The 18,773-nt window shown below is 50.1% G+C and overlaps 1 protein-coding gene across 6 annotated transcripts in view; it reads left to right on the forward strand.

Moving 5' to 3' along the window:
- The window catches only part of ITSN1 (intersectin 1), a 1,645,471-nt gene that overhangs the window by 1,180,402 nt on the left and 446,296 nt on the right, over nucleotides 1-18,773 (forward strand). For all 6 annotated transcript variants that reach the window (XM_086935345.1, XM_086935347.1, XM_086935346.1 and 3 more), the window contains one exon: nucleotides 10,384-10,589. In XM_086935345.1, coding sequence (XP_086791471.1) covers nucleotides 10,384-10,589 — 206 coding nt within the window. The remainder of the gene's footprint in view (nucleotides 1-10,383; nucleotides 10,590-18,773) is intronic.

The raw sequence follows: 18,773 nt of genomic DNA on the forward strand, positions 1-18,773 counted from the left end.
TCTCTTTCGACAGAGGCATTATTCGGAAAACACATAGATGATGCCCTCCAAGAGATAAAGATACAGAGATGGCTAGGTCTCTTGGGTACGCTTTAGTACCAGAAAGCTCATTTCAGGTGTGCCAGAGGGAGGAGTACCACATCATACAGAGGCTAATACCAACAGCAAAAGTACTCGTCATATGGATCAACGTCGCAGTCATATCGTCAGCCCTATCATCAAAAGCAAGGTCAAGCCTCGTCTTTCTCTAGATCGAATACGAGAGGGAAGCAGAACTGCCAGGGGCGTGATACGTCCAAGAGGCAATAGCAGCGTCCTGGCTCTGCCTGCTGTACCCACCTCCACAACATCTGTAGGAGGCAGGGTGTCTCAATACATCCACAACTGGACTCCGATAACATCAGACCGTTCGGTGCTGAACATAATTCGAAAGGGCCATACTTTGGCTTCACTCAAATCCCACCCTCCAAGCCCCCTGCTACCATTCCTTCAAAACATCTGCGTCTCTTGCAGCTCGAAGTTCATCAGAAGCTCCTACAGGGAGCTAGGGAGCTGTGGAGCTAGTTTCCTTATCTCAAAGAGGGAAAGGATACTATTCCAGGTTCTTCCTGGTAAAGAAGACACTGGAGAAATGGCGCCCTATTTTAGATCTCAGGGAGTTAAACACCTATCTCATTTCCCAATTCTCACGTATGGTTTCCCTTCAGGATATATTGCGCCTCATCAATCCAGGGGATTTCATGGCCACTCTCGATCTCGAAGATGCTTATTTCCGCATACCCATTCACCCAGCGCACAGGAGGTTTCTACAGTTTACAGAGCCACTTTCAATTCAGGGTTTCACCCTTCGGACTTCGCTCTGCCCCAAGAATGTTTACCAAGGTGCAAGCACCGGTGGCAGCTTTCCTACGGAAACATCATTTTCAGGTCTTCCCATACCTGGACATTTGGTTGCTGAAGGCCCCGTCCAGGGAAGCTGAGAGGGAAGCAGTCAACGCATGTACGAACCTGTTCCAGAATTTGGGTCTTACTCTCAACAAAGAAAAATCATCTCTCATTCCGTCCAGGACAGCGCGTTTCCTGGGGGCCATCTTGGACACAAATCTCAACCAGGCTTTTCCATCCTTAGAAAGGCAGGAAAAACTGCAATCCATGGCCCTGCTATTGAGAAAAAGAAAGTGTCTTTCAGTACGCCGTTACAAATCCCTTCTGGGGGTGATCTCCTCGTGCATCCCTCTAATACATCACTGCAGATTGCGGATGCGGTCTCTTCAGGAACAGCTAGAAAAACAGTGGAGGCAGGTTCGACAAGGTGACGATCCCTTTAGCAATGAAAAGAGCAGCCTTGTGGTGGACAAAACAAGAACACCTTTCCCAAGGTGTATCTTTCGTAAGCAATCCGGCTCCTCAAGTGGTGACAACGGATGCTTCACTGGACGGCTAATACGGCTGCGGTGCTTCAGGATCTTCATGTCAGCGGGCATTGGTTGCCCCAGCACCGTCTTCTTCAAATCAACCTCCTAGAACTCGGGGCTATCAGGCTAGCATTACAGGCATTTCTTCTACGACTGCAGGGGTCGGCGGTTCTCGTCCGAACAGACAACACCACGGCCATGCACTACATAAACAAGGAGGGGGGTACCAGATCTCTTCCGTTGTCTCAAGAGGCCCAGAAGATTTGGGAATTGGTTATTCTTCATGGAATATCGCTGCAGGCAGAACATCTACTAGGAGTTCTAAACGAAAAGGCAGGCAGACTCAGCAGGCTATCGTCAGTCAGCCATGAATAGGAACTGAACCAAATGGTCTTGGAGGAGATCTTTCAACGGTGGGGAAAACCCTCAATAGATATATTTGCCACCCCGACCAACAAGAAATCCCGGTCTTACTCAAGCAGGCGTCACCATTTAGGGTCATTAGGGAATGCGCTTTCGATAGCTTGGTTAAGAGCATTTGTGTACGCCTTTCCCCCTATTCCGATGATCCAAAGGCTTATCAGGAAGATCAAAACGGAACCGTGCAAGTTGATCTTAATAGCTCCTGCTTGGCCGAGACAGTTCTGGTTCACAGAACTTTACCTTCTGTCTTTCATCCCTCCTCTTCCTTTGCGGAAGATTCCGGATCTTCTCACAATGTCCCAAGGGCAGATTTGGCATCCGGATCCAAATTCATTACACCTGACTGCATGGCTCCTGAGCAGCGAGAATTCATGAACCTTTACATCTCAAGTGAAATAAGAGAAGTTCTGTCTCAGGCTAGAGCCCCTTCCACAAATAAAACTTACCGTTTGAAATGGAAAAGATTTTGCATTTGGTGCCGGAAGGAAAGTGTTGACCCTTTCTCTTCTCAGCCTCATCAACTTCTACCTTATCTCTTGTCCTTGGCTAAGACAGGATTGGCTCATTCATCCATAAAAGTTCACTTGGCAGCGATTTCTCGCTACAGACGCTCGGCATCTGGACCTTCTCTCTGGTCTTCAAGAATAATTAAACAATTTCTCAAGGGCTTGTTCCGAGTCTATCCCCCGGTTAGGCCTCCGCCTCCTTCTTGGCATTTGAATTTAGTTCTCGCACAGCTCATAGAAAACCCCTTCGACCTGATACATCGGACGGTCATGAAATTGATTTCATGGAAATTGTCTCTCCTTCTTGCCCTCACATTGGCGAGACGCATTGGGGAATTGCAGGCTTTCACAATACAGGAACCTTTTCTCCAGTTCAAAAGGAATACTGTGATTTTAAGAACTAATCCGAGGTTCATACCTTAAGTGTCTTCAGACTTTCAACAAAATGAACCAGTTATTCTCAAGTCTTTCTTTACTCACCCTTCCACACCAGCGGAGAGGTCACTTCATTCTCTGGATGTGCAGCGGTGCTTAAAATTTATTTGGATCGCACCAATGAATTTCGTAAATCTTCACAATCCATTGCTTTTGGTGGTCCTCGCAAGGCCTTCCACTTTCAAAGCAAAGTATTGCAAGATGGATTTACAGTGCCATTCTATATTGCCATTCAACAGCGGGTAAGCCGCTGGACAGCAGGATTAGAGCACACTCAACAAGATCCGTGGCTTCATCTACAGCTCTCTTCGCGGGAGTACACATCCGAGACATTTGCAGAGCTGCGACTTGGAGCAGCGTGCACATCTTTACGAAGCATTACTGCTTGGAATCCTTGACACATGAAGACACAGCTGTGGGCCAGGCAGTCCTGAGGAACCTCTTCCACTAATTGGTGAGCTTTCCCTACTATCCCTCCTTCCTATTTCTGCACATTTTGTATTTACTGTTGATACAGGTTATTTCAGTATATGATTTACTTCTTCTTTCATGATGGTACGGATACAAATATGTTTCTTTATTTATGTCACGAAATGTGCTTTATTTCTTACTGCTAGCTACTCTGATGCAAGCTATGGAAATCTATGAAAGTTCAAATACTGGGGCAAGAAACCTTACCTGTAACTTTGGTTCCCCAGTCTTGGTAACTTTCATAGATTCCCATGCGCCCACCCATCTCCCCTGAAAAGCTCAGCATTTATCAGACGTGGTTACTGTTACACAACGGCTACGAAAACCTGAGGCTCTGAGGTTCCTTCAGGAGGGTTCTATGGGGTGAGGCTCTTCTGATTGGCTGAGGCTTAGTTTGGTCTCTTTTACAAAAAGAGGCGGATATGCTACAAAAGGGAATGAGGCCTAGGCCTTTTTCTTTCTCTTTTGTACCTATTGCTATGTTATATTTGATACCGAGACTCCCATTCCGACGACAGGGAATGATACAAGCTATGGGAATCTATGAAAGTTACTAATACTGGTGAACCAAAGTTACAGGTAAGTAACTTGTGTTCTTCTCTCTTTTAGCATGTTAGGGGTATCAGATAATTGAATCCACACTGGTCTAGAATATGCTGTCGATTTCATGACTTCTCTTTCTGTAATTTTTCTTAAATTGTTTCAGTCCACACTTTTTTTTAGGGTTTTTTTAACTTGGAGTTAACTGTCCATTGATAGGGTGGGGAGCCAATCAATCAATCAGAGTTTTGTAGAGCACACTACTCACCTGTGAGGGTCTCAAGGCGCTGGGGATGAGTGTGCGCAGCTCCGTTGAGGTCATTCTAAGAGCCAGGTCTTGAGATACTTCCTGAGTTGGTGCAGTATCTGGCTCCGTCGGAGGTGAAGGGGAGTTCGCTCAAGGTCTTGGCCGCAAGTTAGGAGAAAGATCTCCACTGTCACTGGTCCTGTAGAAGCGTGGGACGGTGGCTAGGGAGAGGTTGACTTAACAGAGGTTACTGTTGGAAGCATGGAAGGAGATTCAGTTGTTGAGGTATTAGGGTCCTATAATGTGGAGGGCCTTGTAGGCGTGTATGAGCAGCTTGAAAGTTATTAATCTTTCGACGGGGAGCCAGTGGAGGTCGCGGAGGTGTTGGGTGATGTGGTTGTGCCATGAAATATCGAGGATCCGTCTGGCTGCAGCGTTCTGGACGGTTTGGAGTTTGCAAAGGAGTTTTTTGTGGATTCTGGTGTAGAGGGTATTGCTGTAGTTCAGTCTGCTGGTGATTAGTGCGTGAGGGATGGTTTTTCTGGACGGGCTGGGGTCAAGTCAAGTCAAGTCATAGAATTTATATAGCGCACTACATACCCGGAGGGTTTCAAGGCGCTAGGGAAGGGGAGGAGGATTATTTGTCAAATATCCACGTTTTAAGTTGCTTTCTGAATGCTAGGTGGTTCTGGGTAAGGCGAAGGTAAGCGGGGAGTGAGTTCCATGTTTTAGCAGCCAGGTAAGAAAAGGATCTGCCTCCCATGGTGGTCTTGTTGATGCGGGGTACAGTGGCGAGGGCTTGGCTGGAAGAACGTAGTTGTCGGGAGGGGGTGTAGAAGGACAATCGAGAGTTGAGGCATTCTGGACCGATGTCGTAGAGTGATTTGTGTGCGTGGGTAAGCAGTCGGAAAGTGATCCTCTTATTGACGGGTAGCCAGTGGAGGGCTTTAAGGTGACCAGAGATGTGTTCGTTGCGTGGGATGTCTAATATGAGTCTGGCTGAGGCGTTTTGGATTCGTTGGAGTTTCTTCTGGAGTTTTGCGGTAGTACCTGCGTAGAGGGTGTTTCCGTAGTCCAGTCGGCTCGTGACCAGAGCGTGGGTGACTGTTTTCCTTGTTTCGGAGGGGATCCAGCGAAATGTTTTTCTGAGCATGCGAAGAATGTTGAAGCAGGAAGAGGATACGGCGCTGACTTGTCTGTTCATTGAGAGTGAAGAATCCAGGATGACGCCTAGGTTCCGTGCGTGGTCTGTCGGGATGGGTGCTTTTCCGAGGGCTTCCGGCCACCAGGAGTCGTCCCATGCAGAGGGGGATGTACCTAAGATGAGGACTTCTGTTTTGTCTGAATTCAGTTTCAGACGGCTTTGTTTCATCCATTCGGCAACTTCTTTCATTCCTTCGTGTAGGTTGGTTTTGGCGGTGCTGGGGTCATTGGTGAGGGAAAGGATCAGTTGAGTGTCATCCGCATACGAGATGATGTTGAGGTTGTGTTGGCGTGCGATGGCCGCGAGGGGGCTCATGTATACGTTGAAGAGGGTGGGACTGAGTGAGGATCCTTGTGGTACGCCGCAGATGACTTCAGAGGCCTCGGACTTGAAAGGTGGAAGGCGGACTCTCTGGGTTCTTCCGGTGAGGAACGAGGTGATCCATTCAAGTGCTTTTCCTTGTATTCCGATGTTATTGAGGCGTTGTAAAAGGGTGCTGTGGCAGACTGTGTCGAATGCTGCAGAGAGGTCGAGGAGGATGAGGGCGACTGTGTCTCCATTGTCCAGTAGAGTTCGAATGTCGTCTGTTGCTGCGATGAGGGCGGTCTCAGTGCTGTGTTTTGCTCGGAAGCCAGATTGTGAGGGGTCGAGGGATTTGTTGGCTTCGAGGAAGGCGGCGAGCTGGTTATTGACAGCTATCTCTATGACTTTGGCCGGGAATGGAAGAAGCGAGATGGGGCGGTAATTTTTGAGTTCGGTGGGGTCCGCTGTGGGTTTTTTCAGAAGGGCGGTGAGTTCAGCGTGTTTCCAGTCTTCCGGGAAGGTGGCGGAGTTGAAGGAACAGTGGATGACGTCTCGGAGGTGCGGTGCTATGACGGAGTCTGCTTTGTTGAAGATGTGGTGAGGACATGGGTCTGTGGGGGATCCTGAGTGGATGGAATTCATCAGGCGGATTGTGTCCTCAGTGGAGATTGGGGTCCAGTCGTTAAGGGTGTTCACGGGGGGAAGATGATCAGCAAATGGTAGGGTGGGTTGGTTTCCGGGTTGGTTGTCAAAGCTGTTGTGGATGTCTGCAATCTTGTTGTGGAAAAATGAGGCTAGGGAGTCGCAGAGGGTTTGAGAGGGGGTGATGTCGTTGGAGTTGGCCGAGGGATTGGAAAATTCCTTGACGATGTTGAAAAGTTCCTTGCTGTTGTGAGCGTTGTTGTCAAGTCGATCCTTGAATGCTGTTTTCTTGGCTTTTCGGATTAGTTGGTGGTGAGTGCGGGTGGCGTTTTTGAAGGCGTCCTTGGTGTTGGTGGTTGGGTCTTTTTTCCAGGCCTTTTCATGGGAGCGGCAGAGTTTCTTGGACTTCTTGAGATCATCGTTGAACCATGAGGCCTTCTTGCTGCCAGGTTTGTTTTGACGTTTTTTCAGTGGTGCTAAGGTGTCAGCGGTGTTGGATAACCATAGGGTGAGGTTGGCGGCGGCTTTGTTAGCGTTAGAAGAGAGGGCTGGGGTGTTTTGAATGAGCGATGCGGAGATTTGGTCCGTGGTGATTTTGTTCCAGTTCCTTTGTAGGGTAGGTTGGAGGTGGATGCTGGGTTTTGGTTTGTTGTAGGTGAAGTGAACGCAGCTGTGGTCAGTCCAGAGGAGGTCCGTAGTGTGGCTGAAGGAGACATGGTTGCTGGATGTGAAGATGGGGTCGAGTGTGTGACCTGCGATGTGGCTGGGGGAAGTGACTAGTTGTTTAAGTCCGAGGTTGGCGAGGTTGTCCACGAGGGTGGCGGTGTTGCGGTCGTTGATCTTTTCGAGGTGAAAGTTGAGGTCTCCCAGTAGGATGTAGTCTTTGGAGGGGATCGCGTGTGGGGTGATGAAGTCCGTGATGTCTTCACTGAATTTTGCGCGGTTTCCTGGTGGTCTGTAGAGGAGGGTGCCTCCGAGTGTGGTTTTGGGGTCGATGTGGATCTGGAAGTGAAGGTGTTCGGAGTTGGCGAGGTTGGCGTCAGAGCTGGTTGAGATGCGGATTGATTTCTTATGGACGATAGCGATTCCTCCTCCTGTGTGGCTGGTACGGTCTTTGCGAGTGATTTTATAGTCTTCAGGGATGGCAATGGTGATGTCTGGTGCGGAGGAAGCATTCATCCATGTTTCCGTAAGGAAGGCGATGTCCGGAGAAATGGTGTCTAGTAGATTCCATAGGTCAATGGCGTGCCTGTGGACTGATCGGGTGTTGAGAAGGATGCATTGTAGGTGGTTGGGGTCGGGAATCTGTGGTGTGGTCGTAGCGGAGATGTTGTCGGTGCCGCTGAATCCACTTGAACATGTTGCATAGTATGCGGAGGGTGTTGAAGCATGCGGTGGAGACTGCATTCATCTGGTGATTCATGAGTCCTGAATGATGCATGCATGGTCCATAGGGGTGATGCATGCATGGTCCATAGGGGTGGGTTTCCCGGGGCCAGGGCCACCAGGTGTTGTCCCATGCAGAGGAGGTGGAGACGAGATGAGTACTTCTGTTTTCTCTGAGTTGAGTTTCAGGCAGCTGTTTCTCATCCAGGTTGCAACGGATTTCATCCCTTCTTGGAAATTGTGCCTGGTGATGTTGAGTTTCTTGGTGAGGGAGAGGATGAGCTGGGTGTCATCGACGTAGGAGATGATCTTGAGTCCGTGGTTTCGGACGATGGTTGCGAGAGGGACCATGTAGACGTTAGAGTGTGGGGTTGAGGGAGGATCCTTGGGATACTCCGCATCTGATCTGTCGTTTCTGAGAGGAGTGGCTGGAGTCTTATTCTCTGTGTTCTGCCTGAGAGGAATTATCATAGCCAGTCTAAGGCCTTTCCTTGGATGCCTGCGTCGTGGAGACTGGTGACGAAGGCTGCTGATAGGTCCTGTGTCGAAGGCTGCTGATAGGTCCTGGAGGATGAGGGCTGCTGAATGGCCTTGGGCGAGGAGGGCGTGGATGTCATCGATGGTGGCGAGGAGGGTAGTCTCGGTGCGCAGGTTGCTGTGGAATATGTATTGAAGGGAATGTGCGTTCTTTAGACTTCGATGCCTGTACATTTTAAAGTTACAGCTCTCTTTTTAGGCCTCGCCTAGCCAGCACATGCGCTGTCTCGTGGAGAAATGCTGTATACAGTATAGCGGGGGAAGTTCCACCCACTTACAGCCTATCTTTTTGATTTGCCGAAATTCTAAATGCTGCATTCTGATTGGTTATCGGCAACTTAATCCCGCCTCCTGACAGCCATGTTGTAATTTCTCATTCCATGGCTATCGGCCCCTTTACTTGAAAAACTTTTGTTCCCCTGCCTTCCCCGTTCCTTCCTGCAGTTCGTGACTTCTCTAACCACCACCAACACCCCACTCCCCTCCCATTTGTATGTTCTTGGACGCCCGCACTTTTGTTTACAATGCAATAGGTCTTGCGTAGTTACGAGTCCTATTGCATTTGTATATGCTTGTTTTCTCATGGGATTGGCTGGGTAAGTTTGCACTATAATTTGCCTGTCCTATCCAGCACACATGCGCATACAACTTCTGTGAGATGTTATAGGAATCATGACTTCCTATAAGAGTCTCTATGCTGTCAACACTTTTTTGTAAGACACTGTAGTGCCATGCGCTCCTACCAGACGGCAGAGTGACCACACCTCTTATATAACTGGATACATGCAAGTCACTGAATATTATAATACCCCAAAGCCACACCGGGTATTGATTAGACTTACTTGTGTATTCCTTGCTGGCGGTATTTATGTAAAAGGTGTTCAGTAAATAAGGGTACTAGCTAACACGCAGTAATGAAGTAATCGTAAATTAGGCGCAAAAAAAAATGCACTCTGGACATTGCTGGTGTTAAATACCCAGGGCTCCAATGTGCCTGGTTTTCACAAGTAGGACAAAGTGCACTTAAGCGCTATTTCAGACGTGCATTTCCAACCTTTCTTTGCTTGATATTGCATCAACATGTATCTATACATCATACCCTCTCAAACGTCATATATTAACCGAGACATATTGAAGCGGTTCGTCATGCTGCGCATGCACCCACAGACCGTGTGACATAACCAGGAGGTGGTAAAGGGAACATTTCGCTTAACCAGTCTATCGGGCCGGTTTGGTTTCCTCCCTATCAGCATTTTTAAGTGAGCCTGGCACTTCATCCCCGGTGCCCACTGTATGGGTGGGAAGCATTTTTAGACAAGCATTTGCAAAGCAATAGGTCTCGCATTTACGTGAGTTTAAGCTATTGGCATTGTAAAAGACAATCCCTGTTATTTGTTTTTAAAACAAAAATAAAAGGCACTGACATTTACAATCTCAATAGCTCAAACTTGTGAAAATGCGAGACCGATTGCATTACAAATGCTTGTTTTAATGTGGAAGCAGGTATTTCAGCTTATATTTGATGACCAGCAGGGGCTGGAAACATTGGATTGCCTGTTTCATTTTACTCAGTTACTTATTGCTTTTGATGGCAGAGACCATCCAAATTTAGAAAGACAGTGTCAATGTGTATATTATTTTTGGAATCACCTAAATACCACTTTAGTCTCATTTTTTTAAATCATAATAAAATAGCAATTACATATATAGCTTTATACAAGCAGGGGCTTTCGGTCAGTCTTTTGATTCTGTTGCTCTGTTAGTGTCATGCACATTTTGTTTCGGTCAATCGCAGGTATTAGCATGAAGCAATGGCCCAGGACATTATTACCATTGATTCTCTTTACTGTGTGACTACATTTTGCTTGTGTGCACATCCACCTAAAATATTCCACTTATGCACCTAGACTGACGAGTCAGACTCTACTTTAATTTAATGTTTTTGAATGGGGTTTATAATGCTTTGTTTTTTACAATTGTTATGCAAACATATGCACACCACCTTTGAATGTAGACTTTTTACTTTTTCATTTTAAATCTTAAATGCTTATTGCAAATATTTGCAAAATATTTTATAAATAAACATTATAGGCTTGACAAGGCCAGACTTAGTGGCTTTGACAGCCCTCGTTATACTTAGCCAGGTCTTAAAAGCAATATTTACATGCCAAAGTAATATTGTAACATGATTTATTGGCTTGTGATCCGTCTCTTGCATCTAAACCTAAAACCTAAGTAACATTCCACACTTTTCTGTTTTAAAAATAAATCTAGGGAGAAAAAGTGGAAGGACTTCAAGCACAAGCTTTGTATCCATGGAGAGCGAAAAAAGACAACCACTTGAACTTTAACAAAAATGACATTATCACAGTTTTGGAACAGCAGGACATGTGGTGGTTCGGAGAGGTTCAGGGTCAAAAAGGATGGTTTCCAAAGTCTTATGTGAAACTAATATCAGGTCCTATTAGAAAATCAACTAGGTAAGTGTATTTTGTGTCCGGTTCTTTGCTTTAAATAGCTTTTATTTTAACGTGTGTGAAAGCATGCTTCCTGACAAGGGAAGCTTGTTTAACTTGGTGCTTGCTCTCCATACCTCATCACCACATGCATATCAAAAATACGTATAAAAATTGCTACAAGTATAATTCACATTTAATAAATGATTTGTATTGGGAACAATCTTCTAATTTCAAATTGAGGTAAATGGTGTTTAAGGACATCAATACTTTTAAAAGACATATTTGATTGTATTGAACTCACTCAAATCGGCTTTAAACTGGTTTCATGTAGCAACAAAAGCAGATTCACTTTTTGTTTGTATGTGACATGAACTGAAGTAGCAACACTTGAAAGGTCCAGTGTCTTCCTTTCTTTAATGTACTCTAAAGTAGAAAATTAAGTTTAAACTATTTTTGATTTGAAGTATGCAATTCAATACTACTTTAGCTATAGCTGTTAAAATGAAGCAAGCCATCTACTGTGTTCTTGCTGCATTTTACACTCACTATGTTTGAAAGTAAATGTGATGAAAAATGAGTACTGTTTCACAAATATATAAAGCATAATATTTCATAAGGGCAAGAATGTAAGGCACATATTAACTTAATTTGCTAATTATAAATCTGCCCTTCTTCCATGCAATTTTGTATTTTTCTGGACATCTGTATTTGGGCAAATAAGTGCTACTTTGCTGTTCTTAACATTTTCAAAGGGATGGTTTTCAATGTCTACCGTTATGCAGTGTTTACAATTTCTGACAAATAGGTGCCATGAAAACAGGTACATTTCATTCACTGGATCTTAACTTTGTTCAAACATTTTTTAATCTTGCCCATTGAAGCTTTTGAAAATGAAAAACATTTTTATGTATGACCATAGACCACTTTTTCTGTCTATTAGAACTCGTGATGAACAAAGGAAATACAAACATATATCAACCATTGGTTGCTTTGGCTTAGGCCCCTTCTACTATTTTTTGTGGTTCACATTCTGGATATACCCACATGTGTATTTCTTCACCATCATGTTGCGATCTCAGTGGATATTAGGTGAATTTGTCCATTGGAATGCATGGGGTGCTTTGTTCTTGCCTTTTCCCATAGCCTCAATTGCAGTGGTATGTAATCACAAATTACATTGATCAAAGTCAGATATTAAGCTGTGAGCTGTGAATTTTTAGACTTTCCCTTAGCATCCCTTGATGTACCTCGAAGATGATCTGGCCAAGGATAGAGGTACGTCCGAAGTTGCAGAGTATTGTTAGGGTCGAGAAAGCACGTCTGCAGTCTTTAGCAGTTAGGCTCTCATTCACATAGGAGCTGGAAGGCGTCTCTCTAATTTACTGTGTCTTGGGTGTCAATAGGACGACCAGGAACCCTCTGAAGATAATTTAAAAAGGTGAGAGGTGACCTTTCCGGCACCCCACCCTCTGCTGAATGATCCCCTGCGCAGTGCTGTCCTTCAACCCGAACACTTGCATTTGCAGAGTGTGCATCAAGGTAGCAGCCTTGTAATGCCTGTGATCACAGGTTGACATGCAGACCAATAACATCCAGGTAGCTCAATTTATTATGACTCCTTCACGCAGTGCTAGCTTTTTCACCAGCAGCCTTTTGCATTGTGGAACTTGTATTTTAACTATTAGCATTGTAAGTGAAGGCTTAAAAATGATGGACCGATTCCGATCTCGCTCGGAAAGCCCTATGAACGACTCTGTCCTGAAGAGCATTCCAAACGACTCTGGCTCTGTGCGACAAGAGTACGATGTGCTGCTGCGCTGACAGACTTGGGTTCCTCGGAGCCCCATTGAAGTCAATGGGAGCCTGTTGTACGTCGCGTACATAGGTTTCCATCTTGAAAAACATACGTCTTTGAAAAGGGCGCCCCCATCACGTGTATCAGTGCCCCCTAAAACGTACACTAATGCATGAGGGGGACCCCTGGGCCCCTCCGCTGTCAGTCATAGAACCCCGGGTGAAGGGGGGTCCGGCGCAGACCTCCGAAGTATGCTTCCCAGAGCTTTTTCAAGCTGGAGGCTCTGACTCGCATCGGCTGCACACAACGCGCATCGTACTTGGCCATCCGGAAATTGAACGCATTGCGCTGTACGCGGCAGACATCTTTGAGTCGCTCGGGAGGCATCGCTGACTGGTACGAGTCGGTCTGGCAGCGAGGCGATTATCGCAGCGTACTTGCCCGCTCATACACCTGTGCGAGTTACACAGAAATCACGCATTCGACTCGGACTCGCTACTGGCAGATGCTGCTACGAGCCCTTCCGAGCGAGATCGGAATCGGCCCCATAGTGTTAAATGGCCCCGGAGACAGAAAGTTTCAAACATGTGGGGCAAGTTTACAGCAGGGCAAACATCTATACCTGTGTATATGTGTCAATCCTCTCTTACCTGTTCATGCATAGATCCATACGTGTTTGGGAATCCTCACATACTTGCTTGTGCAAATCCCTCACGTGTACCTATGTGCAGATAGCGCACATACCTGTGTGCAGATCTCACTGCATAAGTATCTGCAGATTTCTGTATATATGTATATTCTGATCTGTCTATTTCTTTTAGAGAGCCCTTCCTGTTTTTTCGCAGGGACTTTCCAGGACATGATCCTGTGGGATAGGTGGATTCACGTTTTTTCAGAAGCTCCGCCACTGCTTTGCTAACTAAAAATTCCCACTCTAGTGGCGAAGTCTGCTACGTATATGAATATGGCACTAATGCTACTGGTTGCAGAACTGCTTGTTTGTGGCTACAGTATGCCTATACCAGCCAAATAGTGACCTTCACTGTTAATTATTTTTGTAACAAGAGATTGAAGATCTGATCCATATAGAGAACTTCTCAGGCACCTGCTGAGAAATGTGTAAAATTCAGTTGTGGTCGTTGTCTTCTGTAGATTGTTCTCCTCCATTCCAGATAGCTGTGTTATTCGTAGGAAACCACAGTGACCGTCTCTGCACTTATTTATCTGAAAGAAACACGTTAGTGTTAGATTCCTTACCTTAGAATATCCCCAGGCGTCAGTCTGGATCCGGAAACTTTTGCGTAGCAGTACCCCTGCGCGTCGGTAGGCGTCGTCTGCAGGCGTCCCCTGCGGCTCCGCGTCCGTCGTCGGCGTCGTGCGCCGTGATGACGTCGCTGGAGTATATAGACGCCGCCTCCGCGCGCTGACGTCAGTTCTTCTTTTTTCCGCGCCAGTGGACGCAGATCTGAAGAGCAGTACTCCGGTCTTTGACCAAGTTTTTCGAAGTTAATTACTCACTTGTGCCTGATAGGATGCCTGGGTTCAAGCACTGTGATGACTGTGAGCGCACGATGTCGGTCACAGACCATCACCGCCTCTGTCTCCGGTGTCTGGGCCCCGACCACGACGTGGACTCCTGCGTCGACTGCCGGGCCCTCACCAACAAGGCTAGGCGGGAGCGGTCCCGCAAGCTACTGGAGCTCCGGGTGTCGGCCCCACGTCGGGACCGGGAGCGGTCCCGGTCCGGCCGGAGGTCGAGAGAGCGTTCGAGGGAACGATCGCGGAGCCGCGCCGAGCGTTCCGGAAGTCGACACCACTCGTCAGGCTCGTCAGGTAGGAAGCATAAGAAGTCGGGGCGTCGTCATCGTACCCCCGACTCCCCCCGACGCTCGCGCGATGCGGCCGGGGGCTCGGGTGACCCCAACCCCGCGGCTCCGCGAGAGTCGCCGGCGCGGCCTGCCTCATACCCTCCGGTCCCTGGGCACGGTGCGACGCCTGAGGAGATCGAGGCGTTCCTCATGGCCATGAGGGCGCTCGGTTCTCCGACGGGGCCTACGGTGCCTTCCGGCCCAGTGCTACCGTCTGGGGGTCCTGGCGGTTCGGGTGTCCCCGCCTCAGCGCCGTCGGGTGCTCCGGCCCCGGCGCCGCCGACGGCTCCGACCCCGGCGCCGCAAGGGCCTTCGGGATCGGCGCCGGCTGGTCTTCCGGCCTCCCCGGCGCCGTTGCCATCGGGGTTACCCCCGACGCCGCCCCCGCGCGGCGCGGGTTCTCCGGTGCCGGCTCCGGGGTTCCGGCGCCGGCTCCGGGCGGCGCCGTCCCCTTACCTTCCCCGACGCCGGACGCGGCGCCGGACGGGCGTCGCTCGACGCCGGTCCCGGCGCCGATGGGGCCCATGAACCCCGAGGAGCCGGTCTACATCGTTGACTCCGAATACGGAGGTGATGAAGAGTTCGGTGAAGGTTGGGAGGGGTCCGAGGACCCTCTGTCACGCGAGTGCCAGTATGACCCGGACTGGACAGGTGACTTGGGGGATGCCAGTGGTCTGGACGACTCTCCTAACCCTGGTTTGATCTCTCCTCCTACCGTGGCATCGGTGGAGGGAGCTGCATATTCTGTGGTGCTGATGAGGGCTGCCAAGGCCTTACACCTTGAGCTCCCCGTCGCGGCCGTGAGGCCTAACATCCTCACCGAGGTCTTCAAACCGCAGTCATGCCCACAGGAGCCACTGCTGCCGTTTAATGAAGCCTTGTCAGACGTTCTGTTGGGCACTTGGTCCAGGCCCGCTTCAGGTCCGCCTGTTGATCGGAACGTGGCCAGGCGCCACCGTCCTTGTCCGGACGACCCCAAGTTCCTGTCTACCCACCCCACTCCTGAGAGTCTGGTGATCCAGGCCTCGACCTCCCAGTCCGCATTCCCGTCGGCCCCGCCCGATCGGGAATCCAAGAGGTATGACCAATTTGGCAAGAAGGTCTTCTCGTCCATTAGTTTGGGCCTGCGGTCTTGCAACACCGCCTGCCTCTTGGGCCGCTACACCCACTCTGTGTGGGATACGGTCGCGGAACTGCTGCCAGAATGCCCCATGGAGGTGCGGGCAAAACTCGGTCAGGCTGTGGCTGAGGGCCGAGATGCAGCGAAATATTCGATACGGTGTGGTCTTGATACGACCGACTCGCTGGGCAGAGCTATGTCAACGACAGTGGCGATTCGTCGCCACGCCTGGCTGAGATCCGCCAATTTTTCGGCAGACGTCCAAAATACACTGATGGACATGCCGTTCGATGGCTGTCACCTCTTCGGTGACAAGGCGGACCACGCGCTGGAACGCTTCAAGGACTCCAGGGTCACGGCCAAGTCCTTGGGTCTCTCGACCCAGCGTCAGCAAACGGGTTTGTTTCGTCCCTTTCGTGGCCAAGGAAGGGGCGCCCCCACACGTGCTGCCAGCCACGCGCCGCAACAATCCTTTCAACGCGGTGGCGGCCGTGGAAACCGCCGTGGCGGCGGTCGGGGACAACGGCGGGGTCAGACCACACCTTCCCCCGCAGCATCTACCCCAAAATCCTCCTAGTCCGTGCTTTCGGCCCCATGTGACGCCAGTGGGTGGCAGGGTTCGCCATCACCACGCTCACTGGCGCACGATCACTTCGGACAGGTGGGTGCTGCAAATCGTCTGAAGGGGCTACTCCCTCCCCTTCGAGACCTCTCCTCCAGCCATGCCACCGCAGAACCACCGTGTGTCGGGGGACCACTTGACACTTCTGCAGGAGGAAGTTACGGCCCTCTTGGCCAAGGGGGCCATCGAGCGCGTTCCTGGGCCAGAAGTAGGGCGTGGTTGTTATTCCCACTACTTTCTGGTGCCCAAGAAGGACAAGGGGGGCCTACGTCCTATCTTGGATCTAAGGAACGTCAACGGCTTCCTCCGGAAGGAGAAGTTCAAGATGTTGACGTTAGCTCAGGTCTTGGCTGCCCTAGACCCACAAGACTGGATGGTAGCGTTGGACTTGCAGGACGCCTATTTTCACATCCCCGTCCTGCCGGCCCACCGGCGTTACCTGCGGTTCACGGTAGGCCAGGAGCATTTTCAGTTTATCGTGCTTCCCTTCGGCCTTACCAGCGCCCCACGGGTGTTCACAAAGGTGATGGCGGTGGTCGCAGCCCATCTGCGCAGGTTGGGGGTTTCAGTCTTCCCCTACCTAGACGACTGGTTGTTGAAGGCGGGCTCGCCCCAGACAGTCGTCCACCACCTTCAGATGACGGCAGACCTCTTGCACGACCTGGGGTTCTCCATCAATGTGCCGAAATCACACCTGTGTCCCTCTCAAAAGCTCCTTTTCATCGGAGCGGTTCTGGACTCGGCGCAGTTTCGGGTTTATCCTCCGGAACGGCGGGTTCGGGATATTCAGGCTTTGATTCCCATCTTTCAGCCGCTATCCCGGGTTTCGGTCAGGTTGACGCTGCGGCTGCTGGGACTGATGGCTTCCTGCATCCTTCTGGTGCATCACGCTCGGTGGCGGATGCGGGCTCTGCAGTGGGACCTGAAGTTTCAGTGGGCCCAGCATCAGGGCAACTTGTCCGACCACGTCTTGATCTCGGAGGGCACTGCGAGACAACTGCAGTGGTGGCTTACGGACCGCGATTGGGTCAGGGGCAAGTCCCTCTCCCTTCCCCAACCGGAGCACGTTGTCGTGACGGACGCGTCCCTCCAGGGCTGGGGTGGCCACTTGGGAGAGGCAGAGATCAGAGGCATCTGGTCTCCGGCGGAGTCCCGGCTCCATATCAACCTGTTGGAGCTGCGGGCGATTCGTCTGGCACTGAAGGCATTCCTCCCCTTTGTCAACGGGAGTGTGGTGCAGGTGTTCACCGACAACACCACCGCCATGTGGTACTGCAACAAACAAGGCGGTGTGGGGTCGTGGACCCTTTGCCAGGAGGCTCTGCGCCTCTGGCAATGGCTGGAACGTCAGGGCGTGGCTCTGACGGTTCAACACCTGGCAGGTTCTCTGAACGCCAGGGCGGACGAACTCAGCCGTCGGTGCTCGATGGATCACGAATGGCGTCTGAACTCGGACGTGGCGCAAGGCATCTTTCTGCAATGGGGAGAGCCTTGGTTAGATCTATTCGCCACCGAAGAGAACGCGCAATGTCATCAGTTCTGCGCGTTGGAGTTTCCAAGACGGCACTCGCACGGCGACGCCTTTCGGCGCGAGTGGAGTTGCGGTCTGTTATACGCCTTTCCGCCTATACCACTTCTGCCCAGAGTGCTGAAGAAGATCAGGCGCGACCGGGCCCAAGTTATCCTTGTGGCTCCGGACTGGGCTCGAAGATACTGGTATCCCGAGCTACTCAGCATGTCAGTCGGTCCCCCGATCCGCCTGCCCCTTCAGGAGGACCTTCTGTCGCAGCAGCAGGGGACGGTCTTCCACCCGAACCTGTCCAGTCTCCACCTCCATGCTTGGAGATTGAGCGGCGACAGTTGAGGCCATTTGACTTGCCTGCTGAAGTCTGTGATGTTATTCTGGCAGCCAGGCGTCCCTCCACTAAGTCGGTATACGCCTGTCGGTGGAACAGATTTGTGGCATGGTGCACAGCAAAGGCTGTGGATCCTCTTTCTGCCCCTCTTTCGGAGGTTCTTCTGTTTCTTCTTTCTCTTGCCCAGCAGGGCTCTGCTCTGGGCACTATCAAGGGCTACCTTTCTGCCCTTTCAGCCTTTTTAAGGCTTCCTGATCAGCCTTCTTTGTTCAAATCCCCGATTGTAACTCGATTCTTGAAAGGCATCACTCACATGTTTCCACCTGTTCCGTTTGTGATGCCTCAGTGGGATTTGAACCTGGTTCTGACCTTTCTAATGTGTGCTCCCTTTGAGCCCCTTCATTCTTGTCCTCTCCGTCTCCTGACTTTAAAGACGGCTTTCCTGGTTGCCATCACCTCTGCCAGGAGAGTGAGTGAGCTCCAGGCTCTTTCTGTCCAACCTCCTTTCCTGTCCATTCATCCTGATAAGGTGGTTCTGAGGACTAGACCTTCTTTCCTGCCCAAGGTTGTTTCGGCCTTTCACATCGGGCAGTCCATCACCCTCCCTTCCTTCTTCCCGCCTCCGCATCCTTCAAAGGATGAAGAGCGGCTCCATCGTCTGGACCCAAAACGTGCGCTTTCATTTTACATGGATCGCACACGCCAGTTCCGGGTGGATGACCAACTGTTTGTTGGCTACGTGGGTGCGAAGAAGGGACGGGCGGTCTGTAAACGAACCATCTCTCGATGGGTCGTCCTCTGCATCAAAGCGTGCTACTCTTTGGCTCGGAAGGAGCCTCCTGTTGGGCTGAGGGCTCATTCCACTCGGGCCACGGCGGCTACCACTGCCCTGGGCCGGGGAGTCCCCTTGCAGGACATTTGCCAAGCGGCTACGTGGGCCTCGC

The sequence above is a fragment of the Lissotriton vulgaris genome, chromosome 8 (genome assembly GCF_964263255.1).
Source record: "Lissotriton vulgaris chromosome 8, aLisVul1.2, whole genome shotgun sequence".
In the NCBI taxonomy this organism is placed as follows: Eukaryota; Metazoa; Chordata; class Amphibia; order Caudata; family Salamandridae; genus Lissotriton; species Lissotriton vulgaris.